At 40.7% G+C, this 14,877-nt stretch overlaps 1 protein-coding gene across 2 annotated transcripts in view; it reads right to left on the bottom strand.

The window, feature by feature from the left end:
* Positions 1–648: 648 nt before the first annotated feature.
* Positions 649–14,877, bottom strand: part of CPNE4 (copine 4) — a 521,673-nt gene continuing 507,444 nt past the window's right edge. For both annotated transcript variants that reach the window (XM_053600167.1, XM_053600168.1), the window contains 4 exons: positions 14,358–14,409; positions 13,328–13,461; positions 8,397–8,633; positions 649–1,244 (listed from right to left, as the gene is read on the bottom strand). In XM_053600167.1, coding sequence (XP_053456142.1) covers positions 1,110–1,244; positions 8,397–8,633; positions 13,328–13,461; positions 14,358–14,409 — 558 coding nt within the window. In that variant the 3' untranslated portion in view covers positions 649–1,109. The remainder of the gene's footprint in view (positions 1,245–8,396; positions 8,634–13,327; positions 13,462–14,357; positions 14,410–14,877) is intronic.

Below are 14,877 nucleotides of genomic sequence, written 5' to 3'. Positions count from 1 at the left end.
CTGGGGAGCCATACTGCATGGCTATTTGCTGTGGACAAGTTTCCATTGTCGTGGTCCCAATGAAGACTCTTTGAGGCTATTCTTTGTGGTTTACAAAAGATGGAACCAACCATGTGATGGTCTGTGATGCCACCTCTAAGAGGGCAGGGGCCAGCCAGGGTGAGCACTCCCTCATCTTAAGGAAGAGGTGTGATTATAAAGCAGTGAGACTGATTTGGGGTGTGCAGCTTCTGGAATCAGTCTCATTACTTTCTACTCTCACCTCTGAGACAGGCAGGACCTTTATGCTACTGGCAGGGAAGAGATGCCATTCTCAAGCAGAGTAGGAACTGCCCTGTTTCAGATGGTCTCTATTATGAAACTCTGAAGTTAGAACCTCCCCACTCTTAGTGCAGTATAAAGCATGAATTAGCATCACTTGGGACCTCATTAGTAAAATCTTAGGCCCCACATAGACCCACCACATCAAAATCTGAATTTTAATAAGACTTTCAGGTGATTTTTGTGCACAGTAAAGTCTGAGAGGTGCTGGGTTACGTGCCCCAGACCTATTTCAAAAAGATGACCTCTAAGTGAATAAACCTCTTCTTTAGTAAAGAGACCAGTCTTAGCAGGGAGGAATTATAGATAATAACTGCAAAAACAGTGTGGGTTTCTTTTTTTTTATTTTTAACATGCAAAATACAGTCCATGCATCTGCCATTTTGAAAAGTCTCTCTTCCTGTAGCAGATAAAACCAAATATGTTTTGGCTATCAACGTTCAATAAATGTTTCAAAATGCTTTACAGTGTAAAGATAATAAGAAATTTAGCAAAATTTCAACAAACCTGTATAAAAAACGGATACAGATACCATTTTATTTCAAGGCGACATGCTGCAATGTAAAGAGTAAGTTATTATTTGCATCTCTTTGTAAAAAGTCTTTAACAATATAAGGGCTTAACAGATCCAGGCCCTGGGGCTACACATGCAAAAAAAATTGTCAGTTAGTTAAAAATCACCAAAACGTGCTATTTTTAAATGTGTATTTTTTTTAAATATGGGAGTAGTAGAAGTATTAAATATTAGCAGGAATAGTATTTCAGATCTTCATAAAAGTGTGTGGAGTTCATGGAGCTAGTGTCCTGGAAGACTCATACATTTCTGATGAACATTTTGGTTTAATCCCTTTGCCATTGTAATAGTCCACGACTTGGTTTGGGACTTCAGCCAACACACTCTTTGCCAGAGCAGCTGGAGATGCCTGCAGGAAAGAAGAAATCACCATGACTCTGGCTCCCAGTCAAAGGAATCTGATCCAAATTCTGCCTTAAGGATTTAAGGTCTCTGAGAAGCTAAGTCTCATTCATTATTCGTTGAGGGGTTACTTCAAGCAAGAGTTATCAGATGGTGGAAAATGGACCTTTGATTTTATCTTTACATTATTTATGCCTGTCTCAATATATAAAACTATTCACATCTTAAGATGGGTAAAAGTTGATGGCAGAGTGGGTTGTCCTGCAATTTTGTTTCTAATTTGCATATAGTTTTAGACACTTATTTATGTTCCAGGCACTAAACTAGGTTTTATGGGTCTATGGCTCTTGCCATCAGGAAGGTTGTAATTAGGTGAGGGGAGCCCTGCATGGCCAATATTAACCTACTATGAGGTAAACCTGGTACATGCTACAGACTAGGAGCTTCACATCACATGGGTACTTATTAGCAATATAGACTCTCAGACCCAACCCAGAGCTACTGAATCAGAATCTGCATTTTAATATGATGCCTTGATGATTCTTATGCATATTAAAATTTGAGAAGTACTGATGTAGAGAGTCATGAACACTGTGACCAGTGTATAGGAAACAAAGTTATCACGGAGGCTTATAAAAGAAGGTGACATTTAAACTGATATATATTTAAAATGTAGAGGAGGTGGCATCTAAGCTGGGCATATTTTAAAAACATAGACAAGGGGTTGGGAAAATGGCATTTGATCCTTCTAGGGACAATAAGTCATCTGATGAGTCTGAAGGAAATGTGTATGTGCATGTGTGGGGGCAGATGCAGGTTTTGTTGGGCATTCAGTTGGAAAATGAATTTGAGGCCAGGTGATGGGGAGTTGTCAATACGACTATAATTAATTTAGCCTCTAGTCTACCAGCATTATGGATATGCCACATTACTTGGGGGCAGAGGCACAGAACCATGTGCTCTATGGTGATCAACTCTACAGTCAAGAAAGGTTGAGGTTGATCTCGCACACAGCTGGATTTGACTCCTGGCTCTAGCATTTAGTACTAACTGCATAAGTCCTGGGCAAGTAACTTCAACTTCTTGAGCCTCATCATTGGCTATTGTTGAGGAATTTGAAAACTTGAGGAAGACTGATTAGTTAACAAGCTAAGATTTCAAAGAAAAGAGGGCTGGACTCAATGCCAGGTGACCTGCTTTCTAGTTCTTTCTTTTCTATGTAGCTTGCCACTCAACTATTCAATTTTCCTAAGTCCTAATGTTCTCCAAGGTGAAATAGAAAAGAATAAGGATTCATTCTATCTCAGAGTCTAAAAATGAGACATATATCTTTAAACAACTTGAAACATTGTTTTTCAGATTTCAGAGTTTTTCTAAAGTGATCCCTCACATTTTAAAGATGCCATAGCATGCTGGATGTTTGGGATACACAGAAGCCCTTCTATTTTATTTATTTATTTATTTATTTATTTTTTCAAGACAGAGTTTCAAGTTGTTGCTCTGGGTAGAGCGCTTTGGAATCACAGCTCACAGCCTCCAACTCTTGGGGTCAAGAGATCCTCTTGCCTTAATTTTTTTTCTATTTTAGTAGAGATGGGGTCTTGCTTTCACTCAGTCTAGTCTCAAACTCATGAGTTCAAGCAATCCACCTGCCTTGGCCTCCCAGAGTGCGAGGATTACAGGCATGAGCCACCACACCCAGCCTTATTTCTTTATTTTAATTAATTAATTTATTTTTTAAATTTTAGATTAATATGAGGGTACAAATTTTTAGGTTACACTGTTTTCATTTCTAAGGTAAAGTTCAAGTTGTAGCTGACCCCTTCACCCAGGGGGCATGCTGACACCCTCACATTGTGCACATTAAGTGAGATCCTGCCAAATGCCCTTGCCCCTTTTATTTTTATAAATAACTGCTCAGGGTTGTGTGTTAGACCATGGTCCATGTGTACACTGGGGTAGATACAAAAATCATTTTCACCCTTTTCTGCATGGTCATTTCTTATATAAAGTTTAGAAAATCAAATACTTGATTTCCCAGCCCCCCTTGCATATAGGGATGGCCATGGAGCCAATTTAATCCTTTGAAATATAAATGGAAGTTTTTTGGGGGATGGTGTTCAGAAAGCGTTTCTTTCCTGGTTATAGGGACTGTGTAGTTGGCTCTGTTTTTCTTTTCCCTTTCTTTCTTTCTTGAACTAAATACTGAAGCTATGATAGTCATTTTATCATTATGTAGGAACAGTTAGGGGAATCACACAGTGCTGGCCCTGACACTACTGAATCACAGATGCAGCAACCACCAGCCTCTAACTTCTAGCTGCATAAGAAAAATACATTCCTATTTGAATAATCCAAATGTTCTCAACCTTGGCGCTATTAGCATTTGAGGCTGGATAATTTTGTGTGTGTGTGTGGGGGACTTTTCTATGCATTGTGGGATGTTTATCAGCAGCATCCTTGGCTCTACCCATTAGATGCAAGTATGTGCCACATTTGTCATCAATGAAAGTGTCTCCAGGAATTGCCAAATATCTCCAGGGGAAAAATGCCACCCCTAATTAAGAACCACTTATGTAACCCATTGTAAGATGGATCTACTGTTACATGAAGCCAGAACATGGCTAGTTGACAACCTAAACAGGGCTGTCAACTAGAAATTTCTGCAAATGATGAAGATATTCTATATTGTGCTAATGTGGAAGTCACTAGCCACATGCAACTATTGAGCCCCTGAAATGAGGCTAGTGTGATGCAGGAAGTGAGTTTTAAATGTTAGCTTATTTTAATAAATTTAATTTAAATAGTCACATGTAGCTAGTCACATGTAGCTAGTCACATGTAGCTAGTCACATATTGAATAGCACAGTTCCTAAGTGATTCCACCATTTCTTTGCATATCTGTGTTGTTGGAAAGCAAACAAGGCTTTAAGGACATTAATTGGCTGGGGAAAGGCAAAAAAATATGAAATCAGCTAGTATTAACAGTAACTAAAACTGCATTTATTAACTATCCAGTGGAGTAGGCACTGTACCAAATTTTATATGTATAGATTCCACTTTAATGTTCCAATGCATGTATCATTTGCCTTATTGGCATGGAGAGGTTAAATAAACTGCCTAGAGACACATCATTTAGTGCTTGCTATGGCCTAAATGTGTTCCCTAAATTCATGTGCTGGAAACTGGATCCCCAATGTGACAGCATTGAGAGATAGGCCCCAATAAGGGTCATTTCAGGGACTGGGTTAGTTATCAGAAGAGCAGGTTGCTATAAAAGGGAATATACTCCTCAGGCTTTTTCTCTCTCTCTTTTTGTTGCATGTTTACTTCTGTCTCCTGCCCTTCCTCCATGGGATCCCTCATCATCTACAGAGGCTGGTGTTATGCTCTTGGACTTTCCAGTCTCTAGAACCATGAGCCAAACAAACTTATGTTCTTTGTAAATTACCCAATCTGTTATTCTGTTATAGCAGCAGAAAATGGACTAAAGCAGAGCCTGTGCCTTGCATACTTTAAAGCTCTCAGTTAACATGCAGGGTGGATAAAGAGAGGTAGTTTATGGGTTAATGGCTTATATAAAATGGTATGAGTTATTCACCTTCCCTTTTATTTACAACTATTGAATTCAGAGTAGATTAGTTTGAATAATGAAATGGTTTTCAAAATCTAATTCAAAACCCAAGAAGTAAGATGGGTGGATTTGATCCTGGGATTCTGCCTTGGTCACTGGCAGAGCAGTGGGAGACTCTGTGTGACACAGAGCTTGAGAGGCAATGACCTCCTTCTCCTGCTTAGGGCACTCCCCTTGTTGCTGATGACCCTCAACTCCCGGCTCACCAAGCTCAGTCCTTCTTCAATCCTTTCCCCATGGCTGCTTCTGTCTGCTCTGAAGTACTATAGCAACATTTCAGTTCTTCTCCACTACCCACAGGTTGCTTAGAATAGGATTTTTTTGTTGATACCTTTGTCCTAATTATGTAATTCTCCAGTAATTTCCTTGGAGCTTGGATTCATGGCTTTATCAGCTCATTGTGGTCCTTGTGTCTAGCATGTACTTTGCACAGAACAGGGACTCCATGTATGCTTAGGAAGAGGAAAAGGCTTAGGGATAGAGGTTAGAACCTTTCACGGTTCAGTGGTACTGTATCAGTGCACATGTGCGTGGAGTCGGGGGCAGAGAGAGGGTAGTTTGAGGAAGTTCATGAATCTCCTAGGGAGGGAACTTTTTGATCAGTCTTCACTTAGGCAAAGTTATGGGTGAGGGTTAATGGTGTGGCTACCTCTTTTGCCTGGCTGACAAAATAGAGGAGGACAAAAACATCTGGAAGAACACCCTTCCCCCCTAACCTGGACACTGTGGGAGGTATGTAGCTTCACTGATGAACATAATTGGAGCAAATTTAGCTTGCTTATAAAGAATAATACTTCTTTTTAACTATATATCTTGTTGTCCATACACAGTTGAATTGAGGCCTTGGTCAGATTCTGTTATTTTTTATTTTATTTTATTTTATTTTACTTATTTATTTATTTATTTATTTTGAGACAGAGTCTCAAGCTGTTGCCCTGGGTAGAGTACTGTGGCATCACAGCTTACAGCAACCTCAAACTCTTCGGCTTAAGTGATTCTCTTGCCTCAGCCTCCTAAGTAGCTGGGACTACAGGTGCCTGCCACAATGCCCAGCTATTTGTGTGTGTGTGTGTGTGTGTGTGTGTGTGTGTGTGTGTGTGTGTGGCAGTTGTCATTGCTGTTTTAGCTGGCCCAGGCAGAATTTGAACCCTTCAGCCTTAGCGTATGTGGCTGGCACCCCACCCACTGAGCTATGGGTACCACCAGATTCTTTTATTTAATGAATGCTTTTTTTTTTCCTGCAGTTTTTGGATGGGGCTGGGTTTGAACCCGACACCTTTGGCATATGGGGCCGGTGCCCTACTCCTTTAAGCCACAGGCGCTGCCCTTAATGAATGCTTTTATTTGAAAATTTCCTCATTGGGAAAACTGAAGATGGGATATGACAACACAATTATTCCTTACCTGCATGTATTGCCCTGAGAGCTTGTTGGGGAAATGGGCTGCTCCTGCTGCTGCTATTGGAAACTCTCTCTGCACTCCACTCTGTATCCTGGGGCTGATTTTCTGATCCTTTAATGATTTTAGGTACACTGCAGCCCTCCTTAAAAGTAGAATGGTAATTGTGTGGCCATATAGTTATGAATAATACCTCATCACTCAAGATACCCTAGAACAGTTGTTCTCAACCTTCCTAATGCTGCAATGTATTTTCATTGTTACAAAGGGGTCACCAACCACAGGTTGAGAACTGCTGCCTAAGGTCTGGGCAGGTCATAAACTGTAGGGTTCAGCTGAGTCTGCTGTGCTGCTGATATAACTAAATGTTCATTTTAAAGCCTGTCCAAAGAAGGCATAAGATCAAACAGCAATTTTTGAGAGCACATGCTAAAGGCTCTGACACTGGCACTGAAACCAGGACTATAGGAAAGTAAGTATAGGGGTGGGTCTTGTTTGTTATAATACCCAATTCACCTTTCCACCCCTTATAATTACTTTGCACAGGGTAGTTGGGGTCCCAGTGTGAGACCAAACTGGGATTCAGATATATTGGGGGCATATCTAATAAGCTGTCTGTGAAGAACATTGGTATTCATTTGAGCAAGAGTTTCTGAATAGTTTTACAAAGTAAGCATCAAGAAGGAAGTTTGGTGTGGATGGCATGGCATGCCACCTGTCCCTTCCTCTCCTTGGTCTGAAGAGTTAACTTGAGCCCCATGAAGAGAGGTGGGCAGTGGAAACGTCTAGTAGGGATCCTTGAGATGTGGGCACATAGACTTCCCTGCTTTAATGGCTCAAGTGACAGAGGCCACTCTGCAGCGTAGGAAGGAGAGGATTCTCTTCTTTTCCAAAGACTGCAGAGCGGCTCAGGATGCTGAAGATTCTGGAGATTTCCTTCTGTGAGGGCAGCTCAAGTTTATTCACCAGCCCCTGGAAGCAGCATTGTTGACACCAATAGCAGACCAGAGGGCAAAGCCTCAGTGGGTTATTTCCTCAGCAGGGGCTGGAGAAATTCTCTACTCTTGGGCAGCTTTCATTAGGGGTGCAAAACAAAAGAACACAGAAGACTGTCTATGAATACACGTTACCCTCAAAGACTCCCAGACACAGTTGGGGAGCTCTGAAAGTCTTCAGGGCCATCACTAGAACTGAGGAAGCCTTTCATGAATTACAGAAGGTGTCCTTGTGGGTGACTGTAGCTCCATAACAGGTACAGGGTTTGGTGGAAATTTTAAAGGTATTCCTTCTTCCGGGGTCTTACTAATTATCCAAAATTTGGAAATACGGAAAGATTATTCCTGAGTACCATTTCTATGTCATGCTAGAGAATTGTCTAATGGGCCTATTTCAAGGCCACCAAGGAATGCAATGCTGATTGACTTACTGTTTCTTTTTGGTAAGAGCCTAAGACTATAAAGGCCATTGTTAATTTATAGAAAACTGATAGGAGGCAAATGATTTCTGTTCAGTAGAGAAGGTAATTCAAATATTATGAATTTTTCTTTTTTACCCTGATGATCACTAACTGTTCTGAATCTATCTTAGACATGTTATTCTAGCTGTTCTTCCTCACTGACCATATTTAACTGTCTCCTTGGAGCTAGCTTTGTCATCTTTCTCATGAATGAGTCAAATCTTTGATGCTGCTATATTTACAGAGGATTCATTATAGATTTCTATCATTTTGAAAATATGCTTTTCTTCTGCTAGGGTTATGTGGTTTGACAAGCAGAACCAAGGGTGAATTTCAGCTTCTCCTTGCTACTTTGGCCAGGCACACTTGGGCAGGAAACAAGATGCCCAACTGTGAGTGGCACTAAATTATATGGATGACAGCAAGTATCCATAAAATGTAGTATAGCACAATTTTGGCATGCCTCCTCATCTATAACTCCATTTACACTTCTTTCTCCAAAGAGTCGAGCTCTACATGTCATTGCTATGGGAGAGGGCCTGGCCCAGGAATGGAGGTGGTATTGCTTCAAGAATGGAAGATCGCTACAAATACTGGTGGACAAATGAGATAGATGAGCATGCTTTGGTTCTGTTCTCCCACTGGAAGTGCCCTGAGATGTAAATGCATACGTGTTTGAAGTTCCTGAAGGGCACGAACTGCACGATATCTCGAAGGACAGGCTCTCCTTTGGGTGACCTCAGAATCCCGTCATCACCATCCAGCATCTGCATGTCACTGAAGTCAGCGTTCCCCACTCCCACGATGATGACCGACATGGGGAGGTGGGAAGCATGGACAATGGCCTCCCGGGTGTCCGCCATGTCTGTGATGACACCATCTGTCAGGATCAGCAGGATGAAATATTGCTGCCATCAGAGGCCATCAGAGGTGATGACAGGAGACATAGAGGTGGGAGAGACAAGAATAATATGATACCAGTTAGCATCTGGGTGGCTTGACCACATATTGACCAAAGCAGTGGTGATGACAGACATTTTTTTGAGTGCCTGTGCTGATAGTTCTAAAAGCTTAAGGTTATGTTGAATGGAGCTTAAAGGTAGGCACAGTAATGACAGCTTAATTATAATAATCACCCTACTGACAGTTGGCAAGTGCAGTGTTTTAGAAGCAGCAGCAGCTGGACAGCAAGGAGGACTGGCTTCCCAGCCTCATTCTGCGAAACCCTGAAAAAATGTCTGCACTCCTCTGGGTCCCAGCTTCCTAATTTCCTAAATGAGGGGTGGAGCTAGATCATTTTTTATGATCCCCTTCAGCTTAAAGATATTTCAAAGTCTGAAGCTGTGCTGTCTAATACAATAGCCACTAGCTCCATGAGACTATTGAGGTCTTAAAGGTGTAGAAAACAAGTGAGGAAATGAATTTTTAATTTTATTTAATTTTAATTAACTTAACTTTAAAAATGGATACCCAATTCAGTTATTGGAAACCTTTTAAGTAGGTCTGGAACAACATATGTATGTGAATATACTTTTTAAACTATTACTTTACAAAATCAAAATAAATATTAAGTATTCGTGATGATAACTTAGCATCCAAATTAAGATGCTGTAAGGTAAAATACACATAGATTTTGAGGACTTAGCACACACACACAAATATAATCTATGTCATTAATAATTTTTTTGTATGAAGTACATGGTAAAATGACAACATGTGGGCCATATTGGGTTTAATATATTATGAAAATTGATCTACCCGTTTGCTTTTACTATTAAAAATGCAGTTACTAAGGAATTTTAAATCATATACATAACTTGCATTATATTTTTACTGGAAGGCACCAGTCTAAGCCATGCTGAAAGAGGATCATAGTTGTGATTTCTTTTTCTGAAAGCCATGGGCCAAGAAGGTAGTGACCTTCGCCAGAACACATGCAGAAGGCTGCAGTGCTCCTTGGCTTCCTGCTGTAAGTTCTGGCTCCTGGCCTGCAGCCTGCCTGGCCCCTTTCCACCTAGAGAGGCTTGAGGGCACTCATTAGAGATGGGATTGGAGGAGAGACTCTACACTCAGAAGTACAAGGAAGGCTCAGGAAGTGCTTTGGGGTCTGGAGAAGGAAGACCCATCGAAGGTCATCACTGCTGTTAGTCATCATGGGAAGCACATGATGGTCCTTACTGGTAAGACAGGAGAGAAAATTACTGAGCTCTAGCTAAACTCAGAAGAACTTTCAGTATCATCCCTGAAATTTGCCCGACATTCACAGGGAATAAAGGTGGGAAGATCAAGCCATTCCAAGTGGTCATATTTCAAAAGAGAAAGACTGCATAGAAGAGCTACATTTTGAAAACATCTGGTTTTAAGAATCTTACACTTAAGCTTGACAATAGGCTGGCAATGCTGAATGGTTTCCTCTTTTCTCTGTAAGCCTTAGAAATGATTTTAAACAAAAAAAAAAAAAATGAAGTGGAGATAACTGAAATCCACAGTATGATGAAGACAGCCACATGTTCTGAAGGCTTTCCATACAGCTCAATGTGAAGACTAATTCTGTCCCATGTCCATTGTTTAGCCACTCACCTAGTCCCTAATTTCCAAATTTATATCGAGTTTTCCATCCTTTCCTATGCATCTTGAGTCCTGTGTGTTGACAGGGAAGCTGTCCTGGGAATTCAGTAGAATGCCCCATTGCTCTCGGGCAGAAGGAGGCAATGCTGGTAGTTTGGGGAAGGAGGGAAGGTAGAGAAGACACCAGAATCACAAGTCACCCTCCCCACTGTGCACTGTAGAAGGCCAGGGTAGATGCCACGTCTGAAAGGAGACTGCCTATGATTCACGAGGAGGTGGGCCCTTGAGGAAATCATAGTGTGGTGGGTATTTAAAAAAAAATCTATTTTGTATGTTGGGTTTCTAAGCAAGTTATTGTTTGAAGAATGGGTTATAGTGTTTAAAAAGAAAAACAACTAAAAAATAAAAACACTGATCCTTCCCAACCCTTATCTTGCACCTGTGAGAGTTCAAATTTGCGCAAGGCCAGTGTGGTAGCAGGAAGACACATTAGAAGAAGGTTTGCAGAGTCCACTCGCTGGTGGAGTGTTGTTCTGCAATGCTAAGAAGTGCTGGCAGCTTTTCAAGAGAAAAGAAAAGATGAGCAGAGAGGAGGCATGATTTTACTCCGATGCCTGAGGCAGACTTGGGCAGCATCAAGCTTCCAGCATCTCTACCGGATGGAATCTCAGATTATAGAGTGGATCTTCTCAGTTTAAAGGCCAACATGCCCATGGTCAATCACTATTCTGAACTTACTATCTAAGGAAACACATTGTTAGTCCTCTAGAAGTCAGCAGTTGACTATGAAGTGTCTCCAAGCCTCTTTGTGGTCAGACCACTGGTTAGTGGTTTCAGGAAGATGATGCAATGAGCAGAGGGTGTGACAAGATGCCACACAAATCAGGCACATTTGTTTTTCATGGACAGCTGATGGATGTTGAGTAGGAGATTCAAACTGTGGTCAACTATGTAAATAAAACGACAATTTAAAATTATTAGTCTAAAATAAAATTTTGCTAGAAACTATCCCCATTCTGTTGTAGGGATGTGCTCTGTCACTAAATGACCCAACCCTGGAGTTGCTGAAGATGTTACTGAGATGCAGGAAACAGAAATAGACTGAACCACAGGGATGGGGTGATTGTCGTTCCGTCTAGCGTCCTTGGGAACTCTGATCTTTTCAAGTAAGAGAGACTTCAGTTATAAGTAAAACAGGAACACCATCCTGGCATATAAGATAGACAACATTTAAGATACACACCAATTTTACACAAGAAAATTTGAGGTACCTATCATTAGGTATATATGAAAAGTAATTTTGGGAGTGGTTTCATATTCATTCTTCGAGTAAGTTATTTATTGAGCATATGCCGTGTGAGGCATTGTTTTGTATACTGAGGATATACTAATGAACAAGGTCTTCTCATTGTTGAGCTTTCATATGAAAGTAGAGGACACACAAAATATACAAGTAGGCAAACGCATCTAAAGTATTTCAGGTGGCAGTAAGTGCTAAGAAAAGTGAAGCTGAGAGATGATGGGGGTAGACGAATTGGCTATTTTAGGCAAGGTAACCAGGGAGAACTTTTAGAGGAGTTGATAGTTGAGCAGAGATCTTCAGGCAATCAGATAGTGCATCATGTGGAGGTTTGGGGTGAGAGAAACCCTGACAGGAGCAGCAAGTGAAAAGGCCTGGAGGTGGGAATATGTTTGGTGTATTTAAAAAACAGCAAGAGGGTCAGTGTAACCGGAATCTAGGGAGCAAAAGAGAGAGTAATAGGAGTAAAGATCAGACAGGTGGGCAGGGAGTAGGTCATATAGTGCCTCTAGCCCATATTAGTAATTTACATCTTATGTTAAGCATGATGAGAAGTATTGGAGGATTTAGAGCAAAAGAGTGACATAATGTAATTGTATTTTTAAAAGAACAATCTGGTTTTGTGTGATGCATAGATCAATAGAGAGAAAACATAGGGACAGTAGCTAAAGGGGTCAAGGGAGAGATTTACAATGGCGCCAAGGGAGAGATTTTAACTTAAACAAGAAGTACTATAGAATAATTACTTGCTATTTACGAATGAGTTTTCCTAGTAGCAAGAATACTTACTTGCTAATGGCAATGAGTCTTTAGTAGAAGGAGAAGTAGAAAGAGAAAAAAATAGATGATAATAGGTGATAAGGAAAAAGAGTGAGCATATAATGGCTGAGTCAAAATCCTTGGATAACTGAGAGGGGATGAGCTTCCATGTGCAGAAGAAGAGGCTTTATATTAGGTAGGAGCGTGGTCCCTCGCCCATTCTAACATGACAGAAGGCTGAGGACATGGATACTGTGTAAGAAGGCTAGAAGAGGTGATATAAGAAGATGAGGCAGTAGTAAAAACTCAGTATGCTGAGATCCATAATAAAATTAGAGAGAATTTCAGATGTTAGTAATGTTCTACTAAATCTGAAAAAAAATCATAAATCTTAAAAATAAATATATTGATATCATTAAAATTATACATGGAGAAGTTATCATGATAATATGTTTCCTTCTAAAATATCATATGGAAAACTCAAACCTTGTTTGGCCTTGGTTTGCATTTAAGAAAACCCATAGAATGTTAAACAAATCTTTGCTGTGATGTTTTGTGCTGTGGTGCTTTACCACCAGGGGGCAAAATCATCCATTGTTTCACTTCCATGGGGTTTCACTTCTGTCTGTAGTATGGGTACATTGGAAAGCAAGCTTATATCCTGATGGAGGTTTTTTTTTGTTTTTTTTTTTTCCCCTCTAGGAATAGAACTAGGTGTGACAAACTTCAGTGAATATAGCAGCTTCCACTGTTGAATGTGGTGGACATTTGATATGTGTCCATCTCAGCCCATTAGAGATGGGTTTGATTATGCCCATTTTTCAGATGAGCAGACTGAGGATAGGAGGCTAAGTCATTTGTCCAAATTCACACAGGTAGAAATGATGGAATTGTCAGAGTGGGATGGGCTTTATGGGTGATATCCAGATGAAGAAGGGTAACTTCCTAACAACAGGTAAATCACCCTCCCCTTACCGAGGCCTCCTTGGTGTTAGTCTCCTCCGATGCTGACTTGGCAACCTTCTGAATGATGGGGGCGATGTTGGTGGGACCGTACAGCTGAAGTTTCGGAAGACAGCTCTGATAGGCTTCCACAACTCCTTGAATTCCTAAGGTGAGATACAAAGATTAATAGTTCCACAGTCCCTCCAAATATATTTATAGTCAAAACACACATAAAAACACAGCATTACTTTTCTCCAAATAGTTCTTATCAACATCACATTTATGTTCTTCAGCTAAAAAGGAATACCACATTGCTATCATTGTTGCCTCCTCCCTCACGGAAATCATTCTCCTCTGTAATGGCTTGTGTCAAAAGCAGCATTTCCACAAACTTTTCCCTAATGTCCCACTTTACATGTAAGATTTCATTACATCTTCATAGTACAGTGAAATAGGTAAAGAAACAAAGGCTTAAGAGGTGAAAAGATCTTATCTATTCCAGGTCACACAGCAAGTGAGTCATAAGCTCAGGATTTCATCCCACATCTGTCCTCAGTCACTAGGCAAGTGGGCTTTAATGCTCCTCTAGTTTCTACACCATCACATTGCTGACTCTAGTCTCTCCACCTGGGCTCCTATACGAGTTGTGCGTTCTCACTGCCATCTCTCCAGATGTTACCCTCCTTGTGGGTAGGAATCATAACATGGTCACCGAGTCATTTTTGTATTCCCTAAAAGAGCCTGAGGCAGTGTGAGGTACCATGGCAAATGCTCACCAAATGTGTGACGAATGGGTAAAATGGTTGATGGACTCACCCTCCCCCTTCTCCCCTCTGCTCCCCAGCTCCCCAATTATACTTGTGTTTTTCTTCCTGTGGGCATGTCCTTGTTTGTCTCTGTTTTCTGTGGAGTGGAGCAGTTTATTTGGATCCAGAAAGCCTACTTCTGTGCTCTGAACAGCCATAACTGGCCTGCCACATCATTCGAGAGAAATTCAAATGGGAAAGGTGCAAATGGAAAGGGCTGTGAGACACTGGGTTTTTTATACACTGTGACTTACCTGCACATTCTGGGTTGTCTTCATTAAAGTTGATTGCAAAGTCATGAGAGACCTAGACATCAATTAAAACATAAAGACAGGAAAGAGGAGAATTACAGCTTTAATCTAGTAAGGTGGCACTGGGGGTTAGAGTTTGCAAACAAACGCCCATTACATTTATTATGTGTTAAGCAGCAGGAGCCATTTTAAGCCTTCACACAATCAATCTAAGATGAAGGGTGAATTCTAAGCTCCCTGTGGAGTTGAGGTGACAGGAAGATTTTCTAGAATCAGATAAAACCCTAGCAGGAGGGGACAATAAAGCATATTTTAAAAATTCAAGACGAGATTTTTGAAAAATGTAACACCAAATAGCTTCTAGATTGAACTGGCCACAGACTGGAGGCTTAGATTTGGCTGAGCTCTATTTAGACTCAGGGATTAAAAAAAAGATAAGTCAGTAACCCAAGGTGATGGTTATAAAGGCTCCAGTTAAGCTGTTGACATTTAAGAATCATTCTAACATCATATGCAGAGCTAC

This window comes from Nycticebus coucang, chromosome 8, assembly GCF_027406575.1.
Source record: "Nycticebus coucang isolate mNycCou1 chromosome 8, mNycCou1.pri, whole genome shotgun sequence".
NCBI classification, from domain to species: Eukaryota; Metazoa; Chordata; class Mammalia; order Primates; family Lorisidae; genus Nycticebus; species Nycticebus coucang.
This window is presented reverse-complemented; position numbering and strand designations above follow the sequence as displayed.